General features: G+C 45.4%; 1 protein-coding gene and 1 long non-coding RNA gene across 4 annotated transcripts in view; one reads left to right on the forward strand and one right to left on the reverse strand.

Moving 5' to 3' along the window:
• LCMT1 (leucine carboxyl methyltransferase 1) overlaps positions 1 to 12,503 on the reverse strand; it is a 70,314-nt gene extending 57,811 nt beyond the window's left edge. The window contains exon 1 of the mRNA XM_003930213.3: positions 12,202 to 12,503. Coding sequence (XP_003930262.1) covers positions 12,202 to 12,314 — 113 coding nt within the window. The 5' untranslated portion in view covers positions 12,315 to 12,503. The remainder of the gene's footprint in view (positions 1 to 12,201) is intronic.
• A 140-nt stretch (positions 12,504 to 12,643) lies between these two features.
• LOC104651724 (uncharacterized) lies at positions 12,644 to 26,997 on the forward strand. 3 transcript variants are annotated; one of them, XR_012512741.1, is made up of 3 exons: positions 12,644 to 12,786; positions 18,892 to 25,475; positions 26,392 to 26,997. It is a non-coding gene; the product is annotated as an uncharacterized LOC104651724 (long non-coding RNA). The 3 variants fall into 3 exon arrangements; XR_012512743.1 differs by having other exon boundaries at positions 18,892 to 24,516; XR_012512742.1 differs by having other exon boundaries at positions 18,892 to 19,183; positions 24,424 to 26,997.
• Positions 26,998 to 27,442: the final 445 nt, after the last annotated feature.

Consider the following 27,442-nt stretch of genomic DNA (forward strand, 5'->3'; position numbering starts at 1 on the left):
TATTGCACTCCAGGCTGGGTGAAAAGACCAAAACTCTGTCTCAAAAAAAAAAAAAAAAAAAAAGTACCATATCTAAACATAGTTAAACACAGAAAATGTACAATAAAAATACGGGACAAAAGATTAAAAAATGGTCCCTTTCTACAGGGCACTTGCCATGAATGCAGCCTGCAAGGCTGGAAGTTGCTGTGGATGAGTGAGTGACTAGTGAGTAAATGCGAAGGCCTAGAACGTGGTATACACTATTTTTATTTATTTATATATATATATATATTTTGGAGCTGGAATCTCGCTCTATCGCACAGGCTGGAGTGCAGTGGCACGATTTTGGCTCATTGCAACCTCCGCCTCCTGGGCTCATGTGATACTCCTGCATCGGCCCCCAAGGAGCTGAGATTACAGGCGTGCACCACCATGCCCAGCTAATTTTTGTACTTTTAGTAGAGACAGGCTTTCTCCATGTTGGTCAGGCTGGTCTCGAACTCCTGACCTCATGATCCACCCGCCTCAGTCTCCAAAAGTGCTGGGATTACAGGCGTGAGCCATTGCCCCCAGTGGTATACACTAAAAGCTTTCAAAACAATGTGCACTCAGGCTATGCTAAATTTTTACAATTTTTCTGTATCTAATACGTTAATCTTAGCTTACTGTAATTTTTTAATTTATATTTAAATTTTTTCAATATTTAAACTCTTTTGTAATAACTTATCTACTGTGTAGTTTCCTGAAAAGATACTGCTTTTCTGATTAAAGGAAACAGACTCTTGAGAGACAGATATACTTTCCGATTATTCTTTCTTTTTCTTCTTCCCTCCTGGAGCAAAGTTGCTCAAATGAACTAAGAACACTCTGCAGTTCCCTAGTGAAAACCCATCCTTACCCCTGCGAAACAAGCTGTGGGAGTGCTGACTCAATTTACAGCTAAGTAACTTTGGAAGTCAACATTTTGAGCCATCAGACTGAAAGAAAGCAATTTAGGCCAGGTGCAGTGGCTCACGCTTGTAATCCTAGCACTTTGAGAGGCTGAGGCAGGTGGACCACCTGTGATCAGGAGTTTGAGACCAGCCTGGCCAACATGTCAAAACCACATCTCTACTAAAAATACAAAAAATTAGCCAGGCGTGGTGGCTCATGCCTGTAATCCCAGCTACTCGGGAGGCTGAGGCAGGAGAATCACTTGAACCTGAGAGGCAGAGGTTACAGTGATCCAAGATTGCACCACTGTACTCCAGCCTGGGTGACAGAGCAAGACTCCATCTCAAAAAAAAAAAAAAAAAAAAAAGAACGCAATTTAACAGGAAGTCAAGGAACACACATTGCAATGTTAAAGTGTAAATAAAAATTCAGTGTATAAGGCTTGGTATGGTGGCTCATGCCTAAAATCCCAACACTTTGGGAGAACACCTTGAGAGGCTGAGGCGGATGGATCACCCAAGTTGAGGAGTTGAAGACCAGCCTGGCCGACATGGCAAAACCGTCTCTCTACTAAAAATACAAAAATTAGCTGGGCATGGTGGTGCATGTCTGTGATCCCAGCTACTCAAGAGGCTGAGGCAGGAGAATCACTTGAACCAGCAGGCGGAGGTTGTAGTGAGCTAAAATTGAGCCACTGCACTCCAGCCTGAGCAAGAGATCAAGACTGTCTCAAAAAACAAACAAAAAAAGAGTTTAGTATATAATACAAGTGTTGCCTCAAATCAATGGGGAAATACAGACCATTCAGTAGCTGGTATGGGGACAAATGGCTAATGATGTAGGATAAAATTAACACTGCAACCTTACAACACACTAATAAAACAATCCAACCACAAAACCAAAGCCAGAAAAATGATAAAAAGAAAAGTTACGATAATTGGCAACAGTCTAAGCATTGTCCAAAACTCACAGCTTATAAAGGTAAACACTGTCAGATTTTGCATAATAAATGTGAAGCTGGGCACAGCGTCAAGTGCCTATAGCCCAGCTACATAGGAGGCTGAGGCAGGAGTATCACTTGAGCCCAGGAATTCAAGACCAGTCTAAGCAATATAGTGAGATCCTGTCTCAAAATAAAGAAAAGAAAAAGATTTACAATTTCTGAATTATGAAATGCACTGTGCAAGTTGAAACAAGAGACAAGCATCAGCTTGACGGAAAATACTACAACCAAACAGAAGCAAAGGATAACTATGCCTGAAGTAAAAAGTTCTCACAAATCAGTTACAAGAACACAACCAAACAAGACACGACAAACAATCCAACAGGAAATAACATGGGCTGGAAGCAGTGGCTCGCACCTGTATCCCAACACTTTGGGAGGTCAAGGAAGGCAAATCATTTGAGCCCAGGAGTTCAAGACCAGCCTGTGCAACAAAGTGAGACCCTGTCTCTAAAAAAAAAAAAAAAAAAAAAAAAAAAAAAAAAAATTGTGTGTGTATATATATATATATATATATATATATATACACACACACACACACAGCCAGGTGTGGTAGTGCATGTCTGTGTGCCTGTGGTTCCAGCTACTCGGGAGGCTGAAGCGGGAGGATTGCTTGAGCCAACAGAGAGGTCAAGGCTGCAGTAATCCAAGACCGTGCCACTGTTTTCCAGACTGGGCAACAGAGTGAGACACTGTACTAAACAATAATAATAATCAGGAGAGAGGGTTCACATAAGAAATATCAGTGACAGTGAGGAGATTTTTAAATGCTCAGACTCGTTATAGGACAGAAATTAAGAAGACAGCCTATTTTCTACCCAGCAGCTGGTAAACAACAAAAGAAATTGAGACTATTCAATAATTAGCATTGTTTTCACCATGGGTAGGTACAACTGACATAACCTCCTTTCAAGAAGCATTTTGCAGAAACTTCTCCCTGGAAATCTATTTCACAGAAAAATTCACACAAAAGTGCAAAAATGCTAATCACGACACTATTTTCAGAGCAAAACCACCTAAATGATGAACAAGAGAAGAGTGGCCAGAGTATGATACTGCAGAACACTGTGTGGTCTTTAAAAATAATGAGGCAAAAAATAAAAATAAAAATAATGAGGCAGATCTCTGTGAAATGACATGGACAATATGCTCCTACTAGACCACTGATACGCTTTGGCTGTGTCCTCACCCAAAATCTCATCTTGAATTGTAATCCCCGTAATCTCCACATGTCAAGGGCAGGACCAGGTGAAGGTAATTGGATCACGGGGCTGTTTCCCCCATCCCCGTGATAGTGAGTCTCATGAGATCTGATGGTTTTACAAGCTACTGGCATTTCTCCTGCTCGCGCTCAGTCTGTCCTGCACCCTCTGGAGAAGGTACCTACTTCTCCTTTCCTTCTGCCATGACTGTAAGTTTCCTGAGGCCTCCCAAGCAATGGGAACTGTGAGTCAATTAAACCTCTTTCCTTTATAAATTACCCAGTCAGGAATTTCTTCATAGCAATATAAGAACAAACTAATACAGCCGTTAAGGAGAGAAAAAAGAATTCACTTCTGTCATTAAAAAATTAACCTTTCAAGAGAAAAAAATAATCAAAAAAAATTTTTTTTTTTTTTTAGATGGAGTCTTGCTCTGTCACCAGGCTGGAGTGCAGTGGCACAATCTCAACTCACTGCAACCTCCAACTCCTGTGTTCAAGTGATTCTCCTGTCTGAGCCTCCCAATAAGCTGGGATTACAGGCGCCCACCACCATACCCGGCTAAGCTTTGTATTTTTAGTAGAGATGGTGTTTCACTATGTTGGCCAGAATGGTTTTGATCTCCTGACCTCATGATCTCCCCACCTTGGCCTCTCAAAGTGCTGGGATTACAGGCATGAGGCACTGCACCCAGCCTTGTTTTCTTTTTGAGATGAGGTCTTACTTTGTGGCCCAGGCTGGAGTGCAGTGGTATAATTAGAGACACTGTGGTTCATGCCTGTAATCCCAGCCCTTTGGGAGGCTGAGGTAGACGGATCACCTGAGGTTGGGAGTTAGAGACCAGCCTCACCAATATGGAGAAATCCCGTCTCTACTAAAAATACAAAATTAGCTAGGCACGGTGGTACATGCCTGTAATCCCAGCCACTCAGGAAGCTGAGGCTGGAGAATTGCTTGAACCTGGGAGGCAGAGGTTGCTGTGAGCCGAGATCATGTCATTGCACTCCAGCCTGGGCAACAAGAGCGAGACGCTGTTTAAAAAAAAAAAAGAAAGAAAGAAAAGAAAAGAAAGCAAAAACCGTAAAATTTCACTTTGTTGATAGGCATGTTTTACAGCTAATTTGTGTTTAACAGAATGTTCCAGGTCTGAAGTGGCATGCCTTCTCTGGGGATGGAAAGCAGCACCTGCCTTGAAAATATTTCAGATCACAATCTCAACCTTACTTCCTGGGGCATAGCTAAGATGATGCGATCTGGGTCCCGGAAAGGCCCTGGGCTAAGTCCCATGAAAAAAATTAGCTTTGTGGAGAGACTCATGACCTGCTAAACAGGGGAACATTTTTCTATGCAGTTGAAAATGAGATTAAGTTCTATGATTTTTCACAATGAAATGTCATTTTGCAATGATATTTCAGCCTTATAAGCACTGGTAAGCTTTCTAGAACATAGATCACTAAAAGTCAGTAAAACAGAAAACCAGAATTTTAAGAATTCATCAGGAAATACAATCTTGAACGTGTGTGCTCAGTTCCTGTCACCGTGGCCAGCTGACAAATACTTACTTGTACACGTGGCATAAAGTAGGCATGGTGTGTACTCAGTATTGTGTCTATTCCAGTGGCAGAGATGAACACTGGGCACTTTCTAAATTACAACTGGGCTGATGACCACCAAGAAGACACACAGGGTGTTATGGGAACATGCAAGAGAAGCTAGATCTTGTCTGTGGATGTCAGAGAGGCCTCTTGAGTGAGCCACATCTGAGCTAAGCTGAAAACCTTGGAGTCATCTTGGGCCCCTCAGTCTCGCCCCATATCCCCTCTGCCAGAACATTCTATCAGCTCTACCTTCAAAATACACCCAGAATCTGATGCATTCTCAGCACCTCCATCACCACTATCCTGATCCAAGCACCAGCCTGTCTTGCAGGGAATACCCCCACAGCCAACTAACTGATCCTGCCTCCATCTTTACCCCTGTAGTCTGCTCCTAACAGAAGCTGAAGTGATGCTGTTAAAAACCAAGCCCCGCCACCTTGCTCTTCAGTTCCAAATGCTCCAACAGCTCCTATCCCACTAAGAGGAAAAGTCAGGTCCTTACAAGAGCCTCCCCTGCATGGCCTGCAACATCTGCCCCCGCCTCTTGCGCCCATGGTCTCCCAAATCCATCTTGCACTCTTCCCCATCACTCACCCTGGTCTTGTTGCTCCTGGAACAGGTCAGACCAGCTCCTACCTCAGGGACTTTCCACTCTCCTATTCTCTCTGCTGGGCACTGCTTCCCCAGATACCCACAGGGCTCAGTCCCTGCCCCTGCAAGTCTTTCCTCTGCACTGATCTCACTGAGGCCTTTCCTGGCCACCCCATCTCAGATGACAGCTCCTTCCAACACACCCACTGCATCTCCCACTGTCTCACATGCTACAGATGGTGCTGATTTGTTTCCTGACTGTTCCCCACCCAGCCTCGCTCCAGGAACCAAGGCTGGAGCTGCATTCTGTGTTTGGCTCACTTCTGCGTTGGCAGGGTCTAGAACAGGACCTCCATAAACGAAGCAGGCGCTCAACAAAGAATGCGGAGTGAATGCACTAACCTAGGAGATGATATGGAATTAATCAGGCAAGGGAGGGAGGGAAACGTTCCAGGCAGAGGGAACGGCATGCTCCAGGGCCCCGAGGATGGAAGAAACAGGGCACATTAGATGAACTGAGAGGAGGGCGGAGGGCAGGGGGTGGAGGGCGGGGGTGAAATGTGGTATGAAATCAGGCTGGGGAAGTAGACAGAGCAGGCTGGGCCCTGTAGACCACGTAAGAAATGTTGGTCTTTTTCTAATGGCAGCAGGAGGCCATTAAGCTAGGGAGTGACACAATCAAATAAGTCTTTTACAAACCTCTGGCTTCAGTGTGAGATGCAGATTTGAGGGAGGTAAGAGAGACTGGAGGACCCATTTGGGAGACTACTACCATAGCTGAGATCACAGAAGTCAGAAACAGAGGTTGAGGAAGGTTGATTCCTTTTCTTACTTAGCCAAATAATCCCCTTATCCCCTAAACACTTAGCAGATAAAGTTAACAAGTCTGGGTGACTGACTGCACAAGAGGGAAAGTAAAAGGGCAGTTCCAAGATGATGCCAATATTTTTCTTTTTTTGAGATGGAATCTCGCTCCCCTGCCCAGGCTGGGGTGCAGTGGTGCGATCCTAACTCACTGCAACCTCCACCTCCCCTCCCCCAGTTCAAGTGATTCTCCTGCTTTTGCCTCCCAAGTAGCTGGGATTGCAGGTACATACTACCACACCCAGATAATTTTTGTATTTTTAGTAGAGATGGGTTTCACCATATTGGCCAGGCTGGTCTCGAACTCCTGACCTCAGGTGATCTGCTCACCTCGGCCTCCCAAAGTGCTTTGATTACAGGCATGAGTCACTGCACCTGGCCTTAACTTGTAAACTGAATGAACCACGGCACCATTCACTGAGCTGCAGATTGAGGATAGCAGGCAGAACACAAGGCACTGATATTAAGCAGTTTTGGAAATAGTGAACTGGAGATAATACTGAGACATCCAAGTGGAGATGTCTGCCTGGCAGCCAGTATCAGGCTAGAGAGAGCAGATCATGAAAAGGTACAGTATGTATGTCACGGAACAAAGTGCAGATGCTGACCCTGTAGCTGACAGGGAATCGGAAGGTTTTTAGGTGAGTGATAGAATAAGATCTGCGATTCTAACAATCACCCTGGCCAGCAGGTAAGAACGTACTGCAACAGATCAGGTGAGTGAGGGGAGCCCAAGCAAGGGCTATGGTTGTGGAAAAGCGAGCAACACGTCCCTTTTGTCACTGACCCTTCTCCCACATAGCTGCTTGGAATTTTTCTAAAACACAAAGATCGTATCAGTTCCCCACTTAAAATCCCTTAGGAGAAAACCCATACTCCTTGGGACCCTTCATGATTCATGCCCGTGCAGCTTTCTAAATTCTCACCTGCTACCCACTCCCTACTCTCTGTCAAGTTCGCCTAATACACCACTCTACCCCAGTCTCCACGTCTCTGCTCCTGCTACTGTTTTCTGCCTGGCAAACTCCAGTTTCTGGTTTATCCCTTTTTTATTTTTTGAGACAGGGTCTCATTTTGACACACATGCTGCAGTGCAGTAGCGCAACATCAGCTCACTGCAGCCTCGACCTCCCAGGCTCAAGTGACCTCCCACATCAGCCCCAAACCAGCTGGGACTACAGGCACATGCCATGACGTCCAGTTAATTACTTTTTTTGTAAAGAGGAGGATTTTTTCCCACCTTACCCAGGCTGGTTTTGAACTCCTGAGCTCAAGTGATCTACCCGCCTTGGCTTCTCAAAGTGCTAGGACTGCCAGTTTATCTCTTTAACACCTCCTCCACTGAGGAAAAGAGAAGAGCAGCAGTGACCTTGAAGAGCTGGCCTGGTGCTATAGGCCAGGCTTTTGGAAGCTGTTTGGCACCCACGGGAAGGCCATGTTGTTCTCCTGTTGGACATAAACCACCATGCAGACCACACACACGAGGGCACTCTGCAGCACTGATGACAGGAGACTAAACGAGACCACCTCGTCATTTGTCTAAGCCAAGAAAAAAGCAAGGTCACCGTGTCACTCGTGGAATAGCAGACATCTCTTTCTCCCAGCTGATACAAGTGACTGTGGCTTCTTTACATGTTACAGCTTTAGCCTTACTCCAGCCAAATCTAGAAAAGATTCAGCTACTGGTTGATAGAATTTTCCCACCTCCTTTCTGTACTCAATAAAGAGACCTTCCCCTAAATCACCCAGCCAAATCACAGACCCTAAAGGTCTAATATCCTCTTAGTGATGTGCCCCACAGTTTCTCATGGTGTGACTTTTCCCTTCTTGCGTAAGTAATAACTGCAGACCAGGTGTTCAAGAAAGTAAGTGCCCTGGTCATAGGTTCCATGTGGATGCCGAGGTCACCTAAGGTGAAATCGTAAACTGAGGTAGAGGACACTCTGGGCCATGCACTCCAATTTTCCATGAATGAGGTGAATGATCAGGAGAAGGTGAACAACAGCAACTTGCTTAACTGCAGAGTGTTTCTGGTGGTCTTTACTGGAGGACATCCACAACTGTAACAGTAAAAAAGGATGGTTAAGTTTCTTGGGGAAAGACAGGGAGCGGTGGCTCATGCCAGTAATCCCAGGACTTTGGGAGGCCAAGGCAGGTGGATCACCTGGGGTCAGGAGTTCAAGACCAGCCTGATCAACATGGAGAAACCCTGTCTCTACTAAAAATACAAAAATTAGCTGGGTGTGGTGGCAGGTGCCTATAGTCCCAGCTACTCAGTAGGCTGAGGCAGGAGAACTGCTTGAACCCAGGAGATGGAGGTTATAGTGAGCAGAGATCGCCCGGCCTGGGTGATAAGAGCAAAACTCCCTCTCAAAACAAAACAAAAAGAGTTTCTTGGGGGAAGTTAAGAGAGTCTCATTCTGAGGGCTCCCACTTTCTATGCTGAGCAACAGCTGACATTATCTTGAGACTAAAGAAGGGGTGGAGTAAATCAGAAGTCTGAAGAAAGTAAAAAATGTTTTAATTAAGTATCCGGAGAAAGCAAGAGTGAGTTGATCTAAGAAACAAACTAGGATAGTCAGGTTCTGTTAAGGGCACAGGTGAGACTGGCCGACATACATTCATAGTGGCACCAAGCCACCCTACTGTGTAATTTCTAGCACCTGTATTCAAGACAAAAATGGATAGTTTGGTTAAACCAGCATTTTGGGTCTACTAAGACCAAAGGGTAAGAAAGATAAACACACTGTCAACAGAATTACTAAGGGATGAAGGATGAACTCTAAGTAATCCATTGAGGGATAGCAGCAGCGGGATTACCTAAAAGATAGAGAAAACCACTGAGGTGCTAAGAAGAAATGGGCACAGCAGGGGAAATAGAAATAACTGGCCAAGCAACTTGGAAAGAGGGGTCAGGGCTAACAAGTGTTGTACTCTCATCTGTGAGGCAGTGCAGCATCAGGATAAAAACACAGAGTGTCACAGCGGGAATGGGTGACAGAATCCGATGGGAAGAGGTGATCACTGCAGACCAGGTGTTCAAGAGAGTTCCCTGGTCATAGGCTCCATGTGGATGCTGAGGTCACCTAAGGCAAAATCATGAACTGAGACAGAGGACACTCTGAGCCAGGCACCCCAGTCTTCCATGAATGAGGTGAATGATCAAGAGAAAGTAAACAACAGCAATCAGGAGGGCTCCAGCTGGGTGGGAAGATCTCCACGAAATGAGATGGGGGGACACACACAGGGAGGACGCAAAGCTCAAATCCCTGATCCTGAGATACACAGGGGACGAGAAGGAGGAGCCACGGGAGAGGGCTTCAAGAACGGTATATCCCTGGGGAAGGGTCAGGGTGAAGGCAAAGGGAGGGAGAGAGGGAATGGCTAAGGAGAGGCTAACAGAATAGAAGCAAATGTTGGCTATCAGGTGGTAACTGTAGCAGACGCAGTGAGGGGCCGGTGGAATGGATGGATCACAGGTGAACAAAAGAGGGGAGAAAAAAAACTCTGGGGCATAGCGTAATGGACATCATAAGGAGAGCAGAGAAGGGAAGGAGAGTGAGTACCATGGGAAGTGCTCAACGGATACCTGCTGAGGCAAATGGATTTAGTGTAAACCTAACATATCCAACTGGAAAACTTCTAATTGATACCACAAGTCCAGGATCACAATGACAACAACGATTTGATGACAATGAGGGGTGGTGATGAACACCTCTGGTATGCCAAGCACTGCTGGAAGCACTCCACATTTCACCTGCACAGCAACTGAGACAGATCACATCCTCCTTATCTCCAGAAGGACTCTGTACGAAAGGAGGAAGCAAACTAAACAGAAGTAAAAGAACTACAGGTGCCTCAGAACGCTGACTGGCTTTTTATTTTATTTTATAGCTATAACTCACTCAGGGCAGCAGGAACCACCCTGATTCATAGCTACTGCACATTCAGCAACTTTAACCAAATGGTATTCAGCCTGGAGAGGAATCAAAACTAGCAATAAAAATTTTCGGAGGGTTTCACTTTGTTCCAGATCCTCTGCATCAATAATCTCATTTAATCCTGACACCTAAAAAGAAGGTTACCTTTATAATCACTGTTTAAAAATGAAAAGATTAGGTTGGGCATGGTGGTTCATGCCTGTAATCCCAGCACTTTGGGAGGCTGAGGCAGGTGGATCGACTGAGATCAGGCGTTTGAGACCAGCCTGACCAACATGGTGTATTTTTAGTTCTCTACTAAAAATACAAAAATTATCTGGGCATAGTGGCACATGCCTGCAATCCCAGCTACTCAGGAGGCTGAGGCAGGAGAATCACTTGAACCTGGGAAGTGGAAGTTAAAGTAAGCCACGATAGCTGTGGCCAATAGCAACTGAAAGCTGGACACGTAAAAAAGCTGAGTATAATCCACTCAAATTCACAAGTTTCACCAGGGACTGCCTCTAAGACTTTAATACTTGTGTATTTATTTAATCAATCACCACTTACACAGACTACATGCCAAACACTGCTCCAAGTGCTCTACTAATATTAAATATCATTTTTGTTCACACCCACCTACGATGCATTATTATGCCCCCATTTTACAGATCAGGAAACTGAGTCACAGAAAGATTAAGTAATTTCCCCAACTTTATACCACCAGTAAGTGGCAAAGCTCAGTTTGACAGAGTCTAGCTCCAGAATCCATGCTCTGAATGGCTGTGGTTAGTCCCCAAGAACCTATTAAAAGTGCAAGGTTTAATCCAACACACTGGTTTTCCCCACTCCACAATCACTACATGGCCTCAGACTCCTTCTCCCAAATTAAAAGCATTCTTTCCCTTCTTCAACAGTTCACATTCCTCTGAACAGCCTTTTAATCTCACTTTTTTTTTTTTTTTTTTTTTTTTTTTTTTTTGAGACATAGTGTTGCACTGTCGCCCAGGCTGGAATAGAATGGCGAGATCTCAGCTCACTGAAACCTCTGCCTCCCGAGTTCAAAAGATTCTCCTGCCTCAGCCTCCTGAGTAGGTAGGATAACAGACGTCTGCCACCACATCCAGCTAATTTTTGTGTTTTTTACTACAGACAGGGTTTCACCATGTTGGCCAAGCTGGTCTCGAACTGCTGACCTCGTGATCTACCCATCTCGGCCTCCCAAAGTGCTGGGATTACACGCGTGAGCCACCGCGCCCAGCCTCTTCTCACCTTAAACATCACTGACCAAATTACAAACTCTAATGGCACTGCTGTATTTGTTAGCACTCAACACAAAAAACCATAATTATGTATTTCGCTTCCTGTCTCTCTTTTCCAATTAAGCTGTGACTTCCAGTATGTCCGACACCATGTCTGTCTTGTTCTTGGTGTATTCCCACCACTGAATACCTACTAACCAGCCCAAAGTAAGGGCCTGGCACAAAGTAAGGTCTCGATAATTTTTGTTGAATGAAAAAATAATGGGGGACACTCAAGCCTCATGTTTTCTCTTCCTCTGACACATACCTCTGCTGGCTGCGCCCCCATCCCCACCACCACACCCTTAACAGTGGAGACTGTGTGGTACTGGCTCTGCAAACAGGTATTACCTGGCTCTGGGCGGATTATTTCCTCTCTTTGTCCTGAGTTTCAGGTGCACAACAGGGGTTATACCAACTCCCTATAGAATGCAACCTACAAAAGAGAGAACCTACACCTCTCATCCTCGTAACTCATCGAGACTGGAGCTATTATTTGCTTCACGTTTGCCTTTCCAGCAGGTTTAGCTCCAAGAAGTCCAAGACCCCGTCTGCCTGGTTCAGGGGCCTGTTCCCATCCACGGTACCCAGGCTTGCCCCCTGCCTGGCTCCCAGCAAAAGCTCAGAAAGGATTCGCTAACTAAACGAAGCCCTGCTCTGTGAACTTCACAGGTGGGAAGAGAGGCTCGCGCAAGGCAGGGGCTGCATCCCTGCCGGCCTCTGAGCGTGCTCCTCAGAGGCAGGCCCGCCTCCCACCTACGCCCGAGCCCCCGATGCAGGCCCCGAACCCCGCCCCCCGGCAGGTACCTCTTGCACAGGGAAGCATCTTCGCAGGTGCCACGCACACCCTCGTCGTCCGCGTCGCAGCTGGAGGTGGAAGAGCAGGAGGTGAAGGACGACTCCCTCTGCCTAGTGGCCATGGGCGTGGAGGTTCCGGGATGCTGTGTCCGCCAGGGACATGGAAGCGGGATCGACGGGCGGCGGGAGACGGCGCGAGCCACGAGCAGAAAGCAGCAGGCGAGGAGTCGAATCCACCTGGCCCAGCTGGCGCGGCTCAGTGACGCCGCCCACGTCGGCTGCTCCAGCAACCTCTCCGCTTATTGGCTTCTCTGCGGAGTTGCTCGCTGGGCACTTATCCCGCCCTCTCAGCCTACGAAGTTGCTCATTGGATAATTATTTTGGCACCGCCTACATAAACCGGAAATGACGATAGGAAAAAGAAACTAAACAGCAGAAGCCGAGTACCGCAATGCTTTCTGGGAAGTGTAGTCTTAGGTGCCTAGGTTTCTTGCCGGCCACGAAATCTTACAGCTATAGTTAACTAAGGGCAGAAAAGCTAACAATCCTCAGCGTTCGGGCAAAGGGCAGAGAATCCAGCCAGAAGCAACAAGTGTAAGTTGTTACGTTCAGTCCGGGCTCAGTGTCATTCAGTTTTACAAAATTTTGTTGTGTGCTGACTCTGCCAGCGACTGTGCTGAGGGTTTTGCACACAAAATTACTTTTGAAATGTAGTGAAGGGGCTGGACGCGGAGGCTCAGGCCTGTAATCCCAGCATGGCAGGAGGGCGAGGTGGGCGGATCACCTGGGGTCAGGAGTTCGAGTCCAGCCTGGCCAACACGGTGAACCCCGCCCCCCCGACTAAAAATACAAAAATTAGCTGGTCGTAGTGGCGGGTGCCTGTAGTCCTGGCTACTCAGGAGGCTGAGGCAGGAGAACCGCTTGAACCCGGGAAGCGAAGGTTGCAGCGAACTGAAATCGCGCCACTGCACTCCAATCTGGGTGACAGAGCAAGACTCCATCTCAAAAACAAAAAGAAAAAGAAAAAAGTGGTGAGAGAAGTAGTATGCGGAAAAGTAATTCAACTGGAAGCCATGTAGCAGTGATAATAGATGAACTAGCGCTATCAGGTAGCAGCATCAATGGCTGAATCTCAGAAACACGACGTTCAGTGAAAGGATGTCTAACAATACTTTTGTAAAGGTCAAACCAAGTAAAACTAATGTTGTTTAGAGAAACAAACATATACGGTAAAATTCTGTACAGAAAAGCCAAGGCACGAGGAAAAAAAAAAGAATCAGGATATTGGTGACTTCTAGGGAGCTGGGAGTGTAGCACAGTGAGAGAGGAGGGAGAGGCAGGGAAGAAGCACCTAGACACATCCTCCGTTTCTCAAGTGGGAGTGGCTTCGCATGTGTCTGTTTCATTATGATGCATATTCAAGATGTTCTGGATTTATTTTGTAATAAATTCAGTACAAAATATATGTTATATATTCAAGGTGTACTAGGGAAGTCGCCTGGTTTCTTGCTGGTTGTGAAATTTTATAGCTGTAATTAACTCAGGGTAGAACAGCTAGCAGAATCCTCAGCACTCCGGCGATGGGCAGAGAATCCAGTCAGAAGCAAGAAGTGTAAGTTGTGTATGTATAATATATGTTTAATATGCATTATAAATAATATGTTTGTATATTCCATTTTGTTATCTGTCAGTTGTTGGAAGCAGGGAACATATGTACTTTAAGAACTTTGAATTGCACGCATTTTTTTAAAAGGAAAATCAACAACAGAAACCCAGAATACACACCTTGGGGTGACATCAAATATCAAATGCTAGCTCAGTATTCAGTGGAGGCACAAGATCTCACTGGTAGCCACAGCAGAAATAACAGGGGAATGGCTAGGGGTAGAGAGCTTTGCTAGGGGGACTGCTGATGGGATGAAATACACCATTTTCTTGGAGTGGTCATTTGCCAAAAAGACAAACTATTGCACAAGCGTCATCTCCCAGCTTGGCAGTGTCCACATTCGATGGGTGTTAGTGGACAGTAAGTGTTAACAGCAAGTACGATGTGGTGTTAATCCCATAGGTCGGCACAGTGAGACTGAGGGCAATTGGAAGAAGGTGGTGGCAGGTGGGTCCACACACTTTTGTTTTTGGATAAGCCTTTGATTAAAAATAGCTGGTCAGTTTTTCACTTGAGGTCATCCCAAAGTCTCCTTCCAGCTGACCTCCAGGGCCAGCTTATTCCATGTAAGTTCCTGGTTGAGGGTCTGAAAGTTTATGACAGAGTGGGCTAACTCAGCCATCTCAGGCTAAATGACACCTTAATGCATGAGACATTGCTGGGATAGTCTTTGAGCCATATCCCAGCCAGAGAAGGTTCACTGCCCACTAGACGGCATCATTTGACAAAGTCAAGAGAAGAGTCGTGGAAGTTTAAAAGCTCTTTGAACATTAATATTGTGGGCCCAAAGCTGGACATTCACCATGGAACTTCTCCCCAGAAGGCTACAATGGACAACTGTTGCTTTGGCTTTCCAGTATCTCTTTCTTCTGTAAGAAATATCTAGAGCATCCAGGTGTGGTGGCTGACTTCTGTAATCCCAGCACTTTGGGAGACCAAGGCAGGCAGATTACCTGAGGTCAGGAGTTTGAGACCAGCCTGGCCAACATGGTGAAACCCCTATCTCTACTAAAAATACAAAACTTAGCCAGGCATCCTGGCGGACCCTGTAATCCCAGCTACTTGGGAGGCTGAAGTGGGAGAATCATTTGAACCCGTGAGGCGGAGTTTGCAGTGAGTTGAGATTGCACCATTGCCTTCCAGCCTGCGGGACAAGAGCAAAACTCCTTCTCAAAACAAAACAAAACAAAACAAAAAAATAGCTAAAGCTTCTTATGGAGAACTAAGCCTCTCTCCCTTCAGTCCACATGAATCAAGAGAGGCTTCTTGCCTGACACCAGGGGTGGAAACTTAACAAGATCTGGCCAGTTGGCACACAAAATTGCCTTGCCACGTTTCGGAGGATGGTGGGGTTGGGGAAAGTGCTAACCAGGTTGTTCCAAACAGAATGAATCCCAGGAGTTGAATGGAAGTTGCTCAGTTTATTAGAAGAACTCTGTTCTTTGCCACACTTGAACTTGGGAGGGGCCATCAGGTGTGGCCTGTGTCCCTACCAGGTGGACTCTGAGGCTCCCACCTGGGTACAGTACCAACACAACATCCTAACCGATGGGTGCTTGATTTCCATTCACCGATATTCTGGTTAGAACTTTTCGGTCACTGTGTCTAGCCTCGTGACCATCACTAGCTCCTTGGGACAGCATAGAGACAGTGTTAGGAAAGTATGCCCCCAGCATCGTCCCAGGAACAATACTTTGTGTTGTTTGTGGCAAGGAAGGAGACCATTACGCATCACCCCAGGAAGATTGAGGACCGGTTCCTTGGCTGTGTCCTAACAGTAATCGTTCAAACAAGGGTGGTGATGTTCCCTCCTGCACTGTTCCCCTGCTGCTGCTCTCTCTTCTCCTGACCCCTAAGAAGTGCATATCCCTGGCAGTCAGTGGCCTAGTCACTGATGATGAAAAAAATAAAATCAACAGAGAAGGGCATGTGTTGTTCAGCTTCTCAATGCAAAATCCCAAACCGACAACCCTGGGCTTTGCTTCGTAGTGTTGCTTGCATTCAGTCAAGGGGCTCGATGGCCCCACCTGGACGCCAGACGAAAAATGAACTTACTGGGAGTAGACCCCAGCACTGGGCAGATTGCCTGGCATTCCTTTGGGGAGGAGGATGGTCACCCACGGGACAGGCTGCTGGTCTCCCTTTCCCTATAACTTCCGGGAAGATCCACACCACGAGTGATGTGATGGAGACAAAAAACACGTGACTTGGAATGTGGAAGAGTGGAGGGGACCCTTAAAAATACCTGGGAATCACACTAAATTTCAATGTGGTAAGTATTTGACCATTATATTTTGGGCTAATATGGCCTGCCTGTTTCAAGGGCCTCTCAGCCACCATCTGCCAGAGGGCGGGTGGATGGCGTCGCTGAACCTGAGGTGCGAAGAGCTGGGGCAAAAGTCCCGCGGAGGCCACCTTGCTCTGCGCCCTGGACCTCGCGATCTTCTCCGGATCGGGCTTGTCCAAGCTCGGCTCCGATCGGTCCGGCTCGGCTCGCCTCGGCCTCGAACGGTCGGCCCAGAGCGGGTAGACGGCGCGCCGGAAGTGACGCTCAAAAGAGGGGTCCATGGCCCGCGTAGCCTCAGCTGCCGTCGCACACGCCCGTCGCCTCCGTTGTGAAGCCGTGTAGGAGCCATCTGGGTATAGGCCTGACTGTCGGGCGGAGCCCGCGGGTTGCGGCGCCGCTTCCGTGAAGAAGCAGTTCAACCTCATGAAGACGGTGGCTTATAGAGGGATGGCTAAGGCACGGAACATAGGCTAGCTGTCATTAGATGGAGGGAGGTAACAGAAGCTTCACAGTGGAGAAAAATCTGAGCAGAGACCTTTGTCTTCCGTCTTTAAACACTGCTTTCAATTATTGCTTGTATTGGTTAGGTCTCTTGGTTATAAAACCTAAAACTGCCCCAAGCAAAGATCGGAATTGTCTCGAGGTAATTACAAGAGTTCAAAAGTAGAGTGGCTGCAGATTTGGCTACATCCAGGGGTTTCAGTCTTTGAGCAGGTCGAGTCCACTGGAAGACTCCCCAGTCTTCCAAGCCCCAGAGGGAAAGAATACTCTTCTCCCGGTCACTGTGACCAGAGTCCCAGAATTGGCTCTGAATTATTCTGGGTCGCACACCTTTCCCCAGAAGTGGACTGGAGTCAGCGCCACTCAAGCCACAGTGGAGGAGTGCTAGTTCTTGAAGCTAAACCGGGGCACTGTCACCAGCAGGTGGCGACAATGGATGACGATAAGGCAAGCAAGAAAGATCATGATGTGCTTTTCGTAGTGCTGATAAAAAAGATAAGATACTGTTTCTTTTTTTGAGACGGAGGCTTGCTCTGTCACCCAGGCTGAGGTGCAGTGGCGCGATCTCGGCTCACTGCAGCCTCCGCCTCCCGGGTTCAAGCAGTTCTCCTGCCTCAGCCTCCTGAGTAACTGGGTCTACTGGCACACACCGCCACACCCAGCTAATTTCTGTATTTTTAGTAGAGACGAGGTTTCACCATGTTGGCCAGGATGGTCTTGATCTCCTGACCTCGTGATCTGCCCTCGACCTCCCAGAATGCTGAGATTACAGGCGTGAACCACTACGCCTGGCCTGAAAGATAAGTTACTATTTCTTAAAAACCCTTAGATACCGATAATTCAATGGACAAAGATGATATTTTGGGAAAAGTGGTAATCCAAGAGGAGAAAGGAATACACTGGGATGAGGAACTTAAAGGTACAAAGAAAAAGTGTCAAAAGGAAGGAATTTGAGGAACGTAACTAAGACAGCATAGTGCCTGGGCTGTGGTGGGGAGTGTGTCATGCGATATTGATTTCTTTAGTGATCAGAGTTTCCTCTGGAGGTCTGAATGCTTTTCCAAATAGTTGTTTTTAGAAAGCCAAGGTTACAAACCCAAATACCTAGAGGGCCAGGCCAGTAAAATCAGTGACTTGGGCCAGGGAAGGGTCTCACAGGACCTGGAAGACCAGGACCTACCAAAGGGGCTCTAAGCACACTGTGGTCCACCTTTGTAGTTTTCAAGAAGGGCCTGAAATCTGCATTAAACAACCACTCTTACACACATGAAACTAAACAAAATGCTTCTGTGGGTCACTAGTTGGCAACTGCTTGTCCGGAAGGACTCAGAATTTAACAGTTCCTGTTATTTTTCCCTGTACCTTACCCTGATATTACTCAGTTCTTTGCATTTGTTGAAGAGCAGCTCATCTTTCCCTTTACTGAAATTTTCCTTCCTTTTTTTTTTTTTTTTTTTTTTTTTTGAGAGACAGTCTTGCTCTGTCGCATACGCTGGAGGGCAGTGGTGCCATCTTGGCTCACTGCAACCTCTGCCTCTCAGGTCCAAGCGATCCTCATGCCTCAGCCTCCCAAGTAGCTGGCCCTACAGGCACCTGCCACCACGCCTGGCTAATTTTAATACTTTTAGTAGATGCAAGGTTTCACCATGTTGGCCTGGAACTCCTGTCCTCAAGTGATCTGCCCACCTCAGCCTCCCAAAGTGCTGGGATTACAGGCATGAGCCACCATGCCCAGTCCCTTTACTGAACTCTTAATTTAAAAGGTCTAATTGTAATACTTATCAACAATTTTATGGTAGTTTACAAAGTGCTGTGCTAAACATCCTGGCTTGCTTGTCACCTACTGACAATGATCATTTCTTTCTTATAAAGAAGGAAACGTGACTTTCCAAATTGCACAGCTACCGAGTGGCTGAGGCAAGACTTGAATCAGGGCTTCTAAATGGTGGATCTCATGTCATTTTGAGTACAGGAACTGGGCTGCCTCTTCACCAGGAAAGGATGAATGTTTATTAATGTTCTTTAAACATCTGTGTTTATGAAGCTGTAAGGTTAAGTGCTTTGCATACATTTATCTCATGCCTTTCTCACAACAAGCCTCAGACGTGATGTTATTTATTCCTGATTTAACGGTGAGGATGATGCCAGAGATTAAAGGAAATGGATTATTGAGCTAGTAAATGACAGCGCTGTGGACCCAAACCCAGGTTTCTGATTCTGAAACAGCTATAAATTCTCATTACAGAGATCTAATGACCTTCTCCAGGAGTGGAGGACTCACTACCTCACTGAAGTCTCACAGAGTCAAAAATGTGTCTCTACCTACTGATGCCAGAACAGTCCCCTGCTGCCACATGGAATGACTCTCATCTCTCTTCCTCAAGTCAGCCTTTCCTGTATTTCATGATCGCAAACCTTATCCTTATGTTGCCAGCAGTAACATTTTGTATCCTGCACCCACTCCACCATGTCCTTTTCCTCCCACTGATCTTCACTCTGCCTTCTCTAGGGGAACTCAACAGTATTTCTGAGAAGAGGTAGGTAATGTGTGCTTTGCTTCAGTCTGAGTGAATTCTATCCAACCTCTGTATAGAGCAGGGGTGGAAAGAAATCCTGTGTCATCGCAGCTTCTTTTCAATCTAAGCTTTCATGGCCTTATTAGGTAGTTTACAAGTTTTTGTCACACAACAGGATGTTTTGCCCATATCATTCTATTTCCCTTTCTCCAGTGTTGGAGATGCCATAAGAATTAATGAAGTACAAACCCATTTTAAAATACCGTACTCCTAGCTGGGCGAGGTGGCTTACTCCTAATCCCAGCCCTTTGGGAGGCCAAGGTGAGTGGATCACTTGAGGTTAGGAGTTCGAGACCAGCCTGGCCAACATGGTGAAACTCCATCTCTATTAAAAACACAAAACTGAGCCGTATGTGGCAGCAGGCACCTCCCAGCTCCTCTGGAGGCTGAAGTGGAAGAATGACTTGAACCCAGGAGGCAGAGGATGTGGTGGGCCGAGTTCTCACCACTGGACTCCAGCCTAGGTGACAGAGCAAGACTCTGTCTCAAAAAAACAAAAAAAAATCCTACTCCTATTTTCTTGGTGTGTATGTATGTCCTTAAAGTTAAATAGTAAAAGAGCAATAGACTCACAGTCCCTCATCTGGAAGTTTTGGGGCAGGGTAAGTTTCAGAATTCAGACTGTTTCAGATTTTCCTAAAAGTAATAATGTACATATGTTGTGGTTATATACTACTTACTGTGAGCTCTGGGACAACACGAGATAATCAAACCTATTATTGTTACTATAGCAAAATGTAGGAATATTTTCTCTTTTTTTTTCATTTATTAGATTCCCAAACTAAAATGTAGGAGTATTTTCACACTTTATGGATGCATAAAGATTATACATAGCTACATGTCAACTCAGGTCAACTTTTGTTGCCACATAAGTTACAAAAAAAATACTATTTGTTTTTTTTAGAGCTTTTTGGATTTCAAAATGGTGGATAGCAACTGTGGACCTGTCTTACTAAAGTACTTATTGAGAGTCTGAAATTTTTTAACTGTAATATTTTCCGCCAGATGTGGTGGCTCACGCCTGTAATCCAAGCACTTTGGAGGCCAAGGTGGGCAGATCACCTGAGGTCGGGAGTTCAAGACCAGCCTGACCAACATGGTGAAACCCCGTCTTAATTAAAAAAAAAAAAAATTTCTGTATTCCAAAAGGTTAGAAACCACAGTTACAGTGCATAAGCAGGGTTCACTAGCTCAAGTGCAAGGGCCAGTAAAATAAGTGAAGTGGGAGGGGTTGCAGGAAAGGAGGGCATGGGGGGACTGCAGTGAACTGGTGAGTACATGCTCATTCAGAGGGCAGAGCTGCTCTTCCGTTCTAGCTGCTTGTTGCCATGGTAAATGTGGGTGTAGTGTAGCTGCATCTTCCATTTTTAATGATACTCCAGAATGCTGATTTCTGTGTGACGTTCCTTGGTATTTAAATATTGGCAACCAAAAAAAAAACCCCCACTGTATTAGCCAAATAAAATATACCTGCAGGTTTTATCTGGCTATGGGCTGCTGGCTTTACTTCTGGTTTGGAAATTAATACTGCTGGTATGAAAAGTTGTCAGTGGCCGGGCGCAGTGGCTCAAGCCTGTAATCCCAGCACTTTGGGAGGCCGAGGCGGGTGGATCACGAGGTCAAGAGATCGAGACCATCCCGGTCAACATAGTGAAACCCCGTCTCTACTAAAAATACAAAAAATTAGCTGGGCATGGTGGCACGTGCCTGTAATCCCAGCTACTCAGGAGGCTGAGGCAGGAGAATTGCCTGAACCCAGGAGGCGGAGGTTGCGGTGAGCCGAGATCACGCCATTGCACTCCAGCCTGGGTAACAAGAGCGAAACTCCGTCTCAAAAAAAGAAAAGAAAAGAAAAGTTGTCAGTGTTGTTGGTAATGAATTAATTCTTGAGATGTGGCTGGGTACATATGTTTTATACTTATTCGTTATACCTCATATATATGCTGTATGGTTTTTGTGTGTAAAAGATTTCATGACAAAAACAAAACCTAGACCACTTGATAGACACTTTCTTTTGGACCTACCTTCTTTCCGGCCAGTGGGAAATACCCTTCTTCATCAACAAATTTGAAACTTTAAATTGTTTTTATCTTGGAAAAGGGAATGAAAGCCCCACTATAAAAATAGGAGCTGTCATTAAAAGTAGTTTAGTGACCAGGTGCTGTGGCTGATACCTATAATCCTACCACTTTGGGAAGGCCAAGATGGGAGGATCGCTTGAGGCCGGGAGTTTGAGACTAGCCTGATCAATGAGTGACACCTCCCCCTCTTTCCCTCTCTCTCTCTCTCTCCATATGTATATATTTTATATATCTTTATGTATATATACACACATACATATATACACACAGACACACACACACAAAAGTAGGAGTTTAAACACACAGACACACACACACACACACACACACACACACACACACACACACACAGACATATTAAAAGTAGGAGTTTAAAAGATTAGATTGTAATGTTATTACCTTTCCAGGGCCATAGTGACCTGAAGTAACTTTGGGTATTCATCCTTATGTTAAGACAGGGAGATGTCCTTGGTCTCCTCTCTCTTCTCATCTTTTCCCTGGGTGATCTCAGCTCCATAACTGTCACCTTGTGGTTGATGAGTCTGTTTTATGCCTCCAGTGCTGGCATCTCTTCATCCCTAGAGTGATGCTGTCATCTCCATCTTGAATGTCTCAGCTGACATGGCCCGCTAAACTTAAACTCATAGGTGGGACAATCGCTTGAACCCAGGAGACTGAGGCAGGTGATTCACTTGAGGCCAGGAGTTCAAGGCCAGCCTGGGCAACATGGTGAAACCTCATCTGTACTAAAAATACAAAAATTAGTCAGGCATAGTGGCATGTGCCTGTAAGTCCCAGCTACTTGGAAGGCTAAGACATGAGAATCACTTAAACCTGAGAGGCAGAGGTTTCAGTGAGCCAATCATGCCACTGCACTCCAGTTTGGGTGATAGAGAAAATCTGTCTCAAAAAAATGAGGAAAAAAAAAAAGAACCTGTCAGATGTGGCTGAGGGGAGACCAGTCTGTAGGTCACTAGTAAATAGTAAGGATAAAAAGGCAAGACCTTGAATATCCTGTTAAAGGTGGACTCCAGGCAGTGGGAACTTAGTATAATTTTAAGCAGGGAAGGAAAATTACCAGATATTTATCCTAGGAAGTGGACCCTCACAGCAGCGTGGAGAACGTACCCAAGGGAGGCCAATGGTAGAAACAGCAAGATCAGCAGGGAGTCAGCTGTACCAGTTCGTACAGGGGACAGGAAGAAATGGACCACCGCCATGGGAACAGGAGAACAAAGGAGAGAATTAGAAAATATCTGTTGGTTCACTGGATATGCAGTGGGTGAGAAAGAGAGAGATCAATCATGCTTCTGAGGGCTCATCTTGAATACTAAGGATATAATGGAATATACTGAGTTTCTTTTCAGATATGTTGATTTTGAGAAGCCATGGCCAGACAGTTAGATAAACTAGTGTGGAACCAGGAGAAAGATGAGGTTAGACATAGACATTGAGAAGTCATTTGCATACTAGTGAAAGTTGAATTATAGGACTGGATAAGTTTGTCCTGAGACTGCAGGCAGAGTGAGATATCCTGTTAGCCAGGCACGGTGGCTCACACCTATAATCCCAGCACTTTGAGAGACTGAGACAGGTGGATCACAGGTCAGAAGTTCAACATCAGCCTGGCCAACATGGGGAAACACCGTCTCTACTAAAAATACAAAAATTATCTGGGCGTGGTGGTACACGCCTATAATCCAGCTACTCGGGAGGCTGAGGCAGGAGAATTGCTTGAACCAGAACCTGGGAAGTGGAGGTTGCAGTGAGCTGAGATCGTGCCACTGCCCTCCAGCCTGGGCTACAGAGCAATACTTCGTCTTAAAAAAAAAAGGAAAGAAAAAAAAAAAGAGCTAAAATAAATAAATAAAGAGATCCCGTTAGCTGGTGATAGCATCCTGGAGAATATTCACATTTAAGAAGTGTCAGAACAGGAAGCCACAAAGGGACTGAGAAAGAAGGCTTTAACATTAGGAGTGGAATCTAGGAAGAGTGGTATTAAAAATGAAGATTGCAGAGAAAATGTCAAGAATGAAGATGTGGTGTTTCATGTTTATCAGACACTACAGAGAGGTTAAGTGAACCAAAAGTGTGCATTGGATTTAACAGTTAGAAAGTTGCTGGGACATGAGTGAGACAAGATTTTGTAGAGCTTTCAAAAACAAGCCAGTGAACAATGAGATGGTGATAGGAGTAATAAATTCTTTCAGAGGCTTGGCTGTGAAAGGTAGACAAGTAAGGTGGTTGGTTACTGGAGGAGCAGAAAGGAGGATATGACATGCCAGGAGAAATGGGCATACTCGTGTGCTCAGGCACAGAGACACATGAAGGACAAAGCAGAATGGGAGATCCACAGAATGAGTCTTTGAAGAAGGCTGAATGGATACTGTCCAGGTGATGTTAGCCTTCAACTGCAGAACCAGATCCCTTTTCCTCTGAAACAAGAAGGAAGGAGTAGAGATGAATGAAGAGAAGACGCTGGGATACAGGCAGGGGATTTGGGGTCTTGACTGCTTGTCTCTAATGTCTTCAAGTGGGTGGAAGGCATGCTCATGCCTGAGGAAATGATGAAGATTTGGAGGGGCCCTTAAGAAAATTGATCTCAAGGGAGTTGACCGTGGACATTTGATAGCATTTGGGGCACAACTGCTTAAACGCCGAAGAATAGGAGCTGTTGAAATGAATTGGAGGATATCTATAGGACAAACTTCTACTTTTAAAAGGAATAAAATGGAATCATTCACATTTTGAGAGATCTCCAAAGTCTAGTGATTTTTTTTTTTTTTTAGAAAACATATCAGAGAATAATATACTATCATTAATACAGATAGGCACGTATATTTAAAAGATCTGGAAAAAAACCACATTAATAAGAGAGTAGTTTTCTGGTTAATGGAAAGAAGTAGAATATAGCCAAAAATCAGAACTTTTACTTTTTTTTCTTTGTTTCTTGAGATTACTGTCACTATGTTCCCCAGGCTGGAGTGTGGTGTTATGATCATGACTCATGGCAACCCAGACCTCCCAGGCTCATTTGACCCTCCCACCTCAGCCTACTGAGTAGCTGGGACTGCAGGTGCCCACTAGCACACCCTGCTAATTTTCCTATTTTTTTTTTAGAGATGAGATTTTGCCGTGTTGCGCAGGCTGGTCCCGAAATCCTGAGCTCAAGCTATCCACGCTCCTCAGCCTGCCAAACTGCTGGAATTATAGGTGTGAGTCACTGCATGCTAAATTTTAAATGATTTAATTTTTATACAACTTACACTTTTCTACTATTCTCTTTTTTCTTATATACTGAGTGTACACTCATTTATTTTATAATATTTGATCCTTAACACACATATTTTAATTACCCAAGGCATACATAAATACCTGCTCCTTATAAAAAACTGAAAGCCTTACATAACAACTTCAACTATCCCTGAAGCACAACCTCAGCCTGGCCAGCACCCAGCCTCACAAGAAGCAACCATAGTGTGAACTTGTGTGAATACCTTTACAGGCCTTTCAGAGAGACTCTTATTTTTTTTCTTTTTTTTTTGAGGTGGAATCTCGCTCTGTCACTCAGGCTGGATTGCAGTGGCGCTATCTTGGCTCACTGCAACCTCCATCTCCACCTCCCAGATTCAAGCAGTTCTTCTGCCTTGGCCTCCCAAGTAGCTGGGATTACAGGCACATGCCACCACACCCGACTAATTTTTGTATTTTTAGTCGAGACGGGGTTTCGCCGTGTTAGCCAGGCTGATCTCAAACTCCTGACCTCAGGTGATCCACCCGCCTCAGTCTCCCAAAGTGCTGAGATTATATGTGTGAACTACTGTGCCCGGCCAGTCCCTCAGAGACTCTTAAAAATTTTTCTTCCAATAGTTTTATTAAATTTAAAGAAAGTAAAACTGAAAATGAAATGACTCTTTCCAAAAGGTCATTAGTGATAAAGTAGATACACATTGTGGCTTCATCTTTAGTAGTCTCTGAGGATCATCCATTGCCTTCACAGCCTTTCAGCCCAGCCGCTGCACTCTGGCCAGGTGACGTCAGCGGAGGTGCAGATGCGGGCAAAGCCTCTGCAGCAGCATTTGACAGACGATGCCCCCACCCACCAGGTCCAAGTCCAGCCAGGCTCCTAAGAGACACAGCAGAGGAGCAGGGACTGGCATCTGCCCCTCTGGGTATGGATGCTGGGGTGTTTCCTAAACTTGGTTGTATATTTTTTGCTAGTTTGATCTGTCCTGGAGAATTATGAGGAGCAAGCCTTGTTGGAGGAGTAGATAAAAGAGATTCTGTTTGAAGAAATTTAACAAAAAGTTCTGAAAAAGAACCGTTAAGAGTTCTTTTAAATAAAGAGAAGATCAGTTTTTTTTTTAAAAAAAAACCTGAATCAGGTTGCTGATTCAGGCCCAGTGGTGTTCTGGGGATACTTCTGGATCCTTGTCCAAGGCACCCAGCCATCCACCTGGTAACAGTGCCACGCTCTTCCTGACACCACTGCTCTATTTTCTCCCTTGTGACACCCAGGATGCTTCCCATGGCTTGTAGCACTACATGTTCTGCGTGTTTTGGTGTTTGAAGATATCTAATGAAGAGGTTTCTCATGAGGAGTTTGTCCACTTTTCCTTCTGTGCTGCTGGCTAAATCCATGCATTTCTTTTGGAAATAATCCAGCCTTTCCTGTAGGATCACGTTTTGTTTTTCAAGTTCTTTGATTTTTTCCTGATACTCTATTTCCTTTTCCCTGGATGTTTCAGCAATTTTTTCATTGTCCTGTTTTAGTTTCTCCATATCCGTTTCTAAAACTGATACTCTCTTCTTGAGATTTCTCACTGTCTGCCTCAGAAGTTCATTTTTATTCATTTTTCTCGTGAGATTTTCTCTCAACGAATGTATTAGACTGTTTTTGGCTCTGATGAAAAGATTTTTTCCCCTAAGTAACCTGTCTAAGACATTTTGTTTCTCCTTCAGCTGCTGAATTTCTGAATGCATTTGTTCATGTTCTTTTCTTTCTCGTTCTGAGGCGGCAGCAGTGGAATCAGACAGTCTCTGATTCTCTTCTTGGAGGGATCTAATGGTTGCATCTTTCTCCTGCAGCACTTTTCTCAGCTTCTCGATCTCTTGCTGGAGCAATTTAGAAGACTCAGTCGATAGAACAGACTCACTTGCGTGGAGAGATTCTGCAGAGCGTGAAGAAACTCTCAGCAGCTGGGGTAAAATATCCAGCTGTGGAAAGAGACTCTCCTTGCCACTGCAGAGCTGTGCGACGCTGCGCTGCGTGTGTGCTACCTCCTGCCCCAGGTTTTTGAGTTGAGTTTTACACCCTTCATAATTTTGCGTCAGGTCTCTACAGTTCATCTGACACTGAGAGTCGTCATCATTGCCAATTAAAAGTTTTGCCTGAAGTTGAGGAAGTTCTTCCTGGGGTTGGGCTATGCCCTGCTGCATATTTTGCACTGTGGTCACCAGCTGCTCTTTCCTCGCTTCCACTTTCTTAACGGGCTGTTTTAAGATATCGGATTCTTGTGGAAGCTCCTCATACTGAGAGACAGCAATACTTTCAAGGTCATAACTGGTGCTGGATGTTTGCAGAATGGTCACTAAAGGCTGACATTTCTGACCTAATGCATCTCTTTCTATATGTTTTTCTTGATTGAGATATGTTGACTTCAGAAGATTGTCTATAAACCTCTCCTGACCACTGCTAGTGGATAAGTTTTTATTTTCCTCTTGCAGCTTACACAGGCCTCCTTCATTGTCAGCAGTTACATCCATTCGATGGTGATACGCTCCTTCTAAATAGCTGTTTTCCCTAGCCGCCTCTTTCCAAACACCTGATATTTCTTGGGTTTCCAAAGCAGGCGATTGCAGTTGCTGCTGAAGGTGAGTAACACCCTGGGTGTGAGAAGCTGAAGCTGTTGTAGCCTGCAGGCCCAGCACCTCCACATCTTCCTGCTGGATGACGTGAGTAAGTTTGCCCACCTCACTGATGGACGGCTCATCCATCCGTTCCATTGAAGTCATATTCTGGTCATGTAGAACTTTCATCTCCAGTTCTTGTTTGTTCATTCCTTTCACTAACCTTTCAGTTTCCAGTTTAGATGAATAAGGCTTTTCCGTTCCATTTTCTGTACGAAGACACTCAACT

Source organism: Saimiri boliviensis, chromosome 12 (assembly GCF_048565385.1).
Source record: "Saimiri boliviensis isolate mSaiBol1 chromosome 12, mSaiBol1.pri, whole genome shotgun sequence".
NCBI lineage: Eukaryota > Metazoa > Chordata > Mammalia > Primates > Cebidae > Saimiri > Saimiri boliviensis.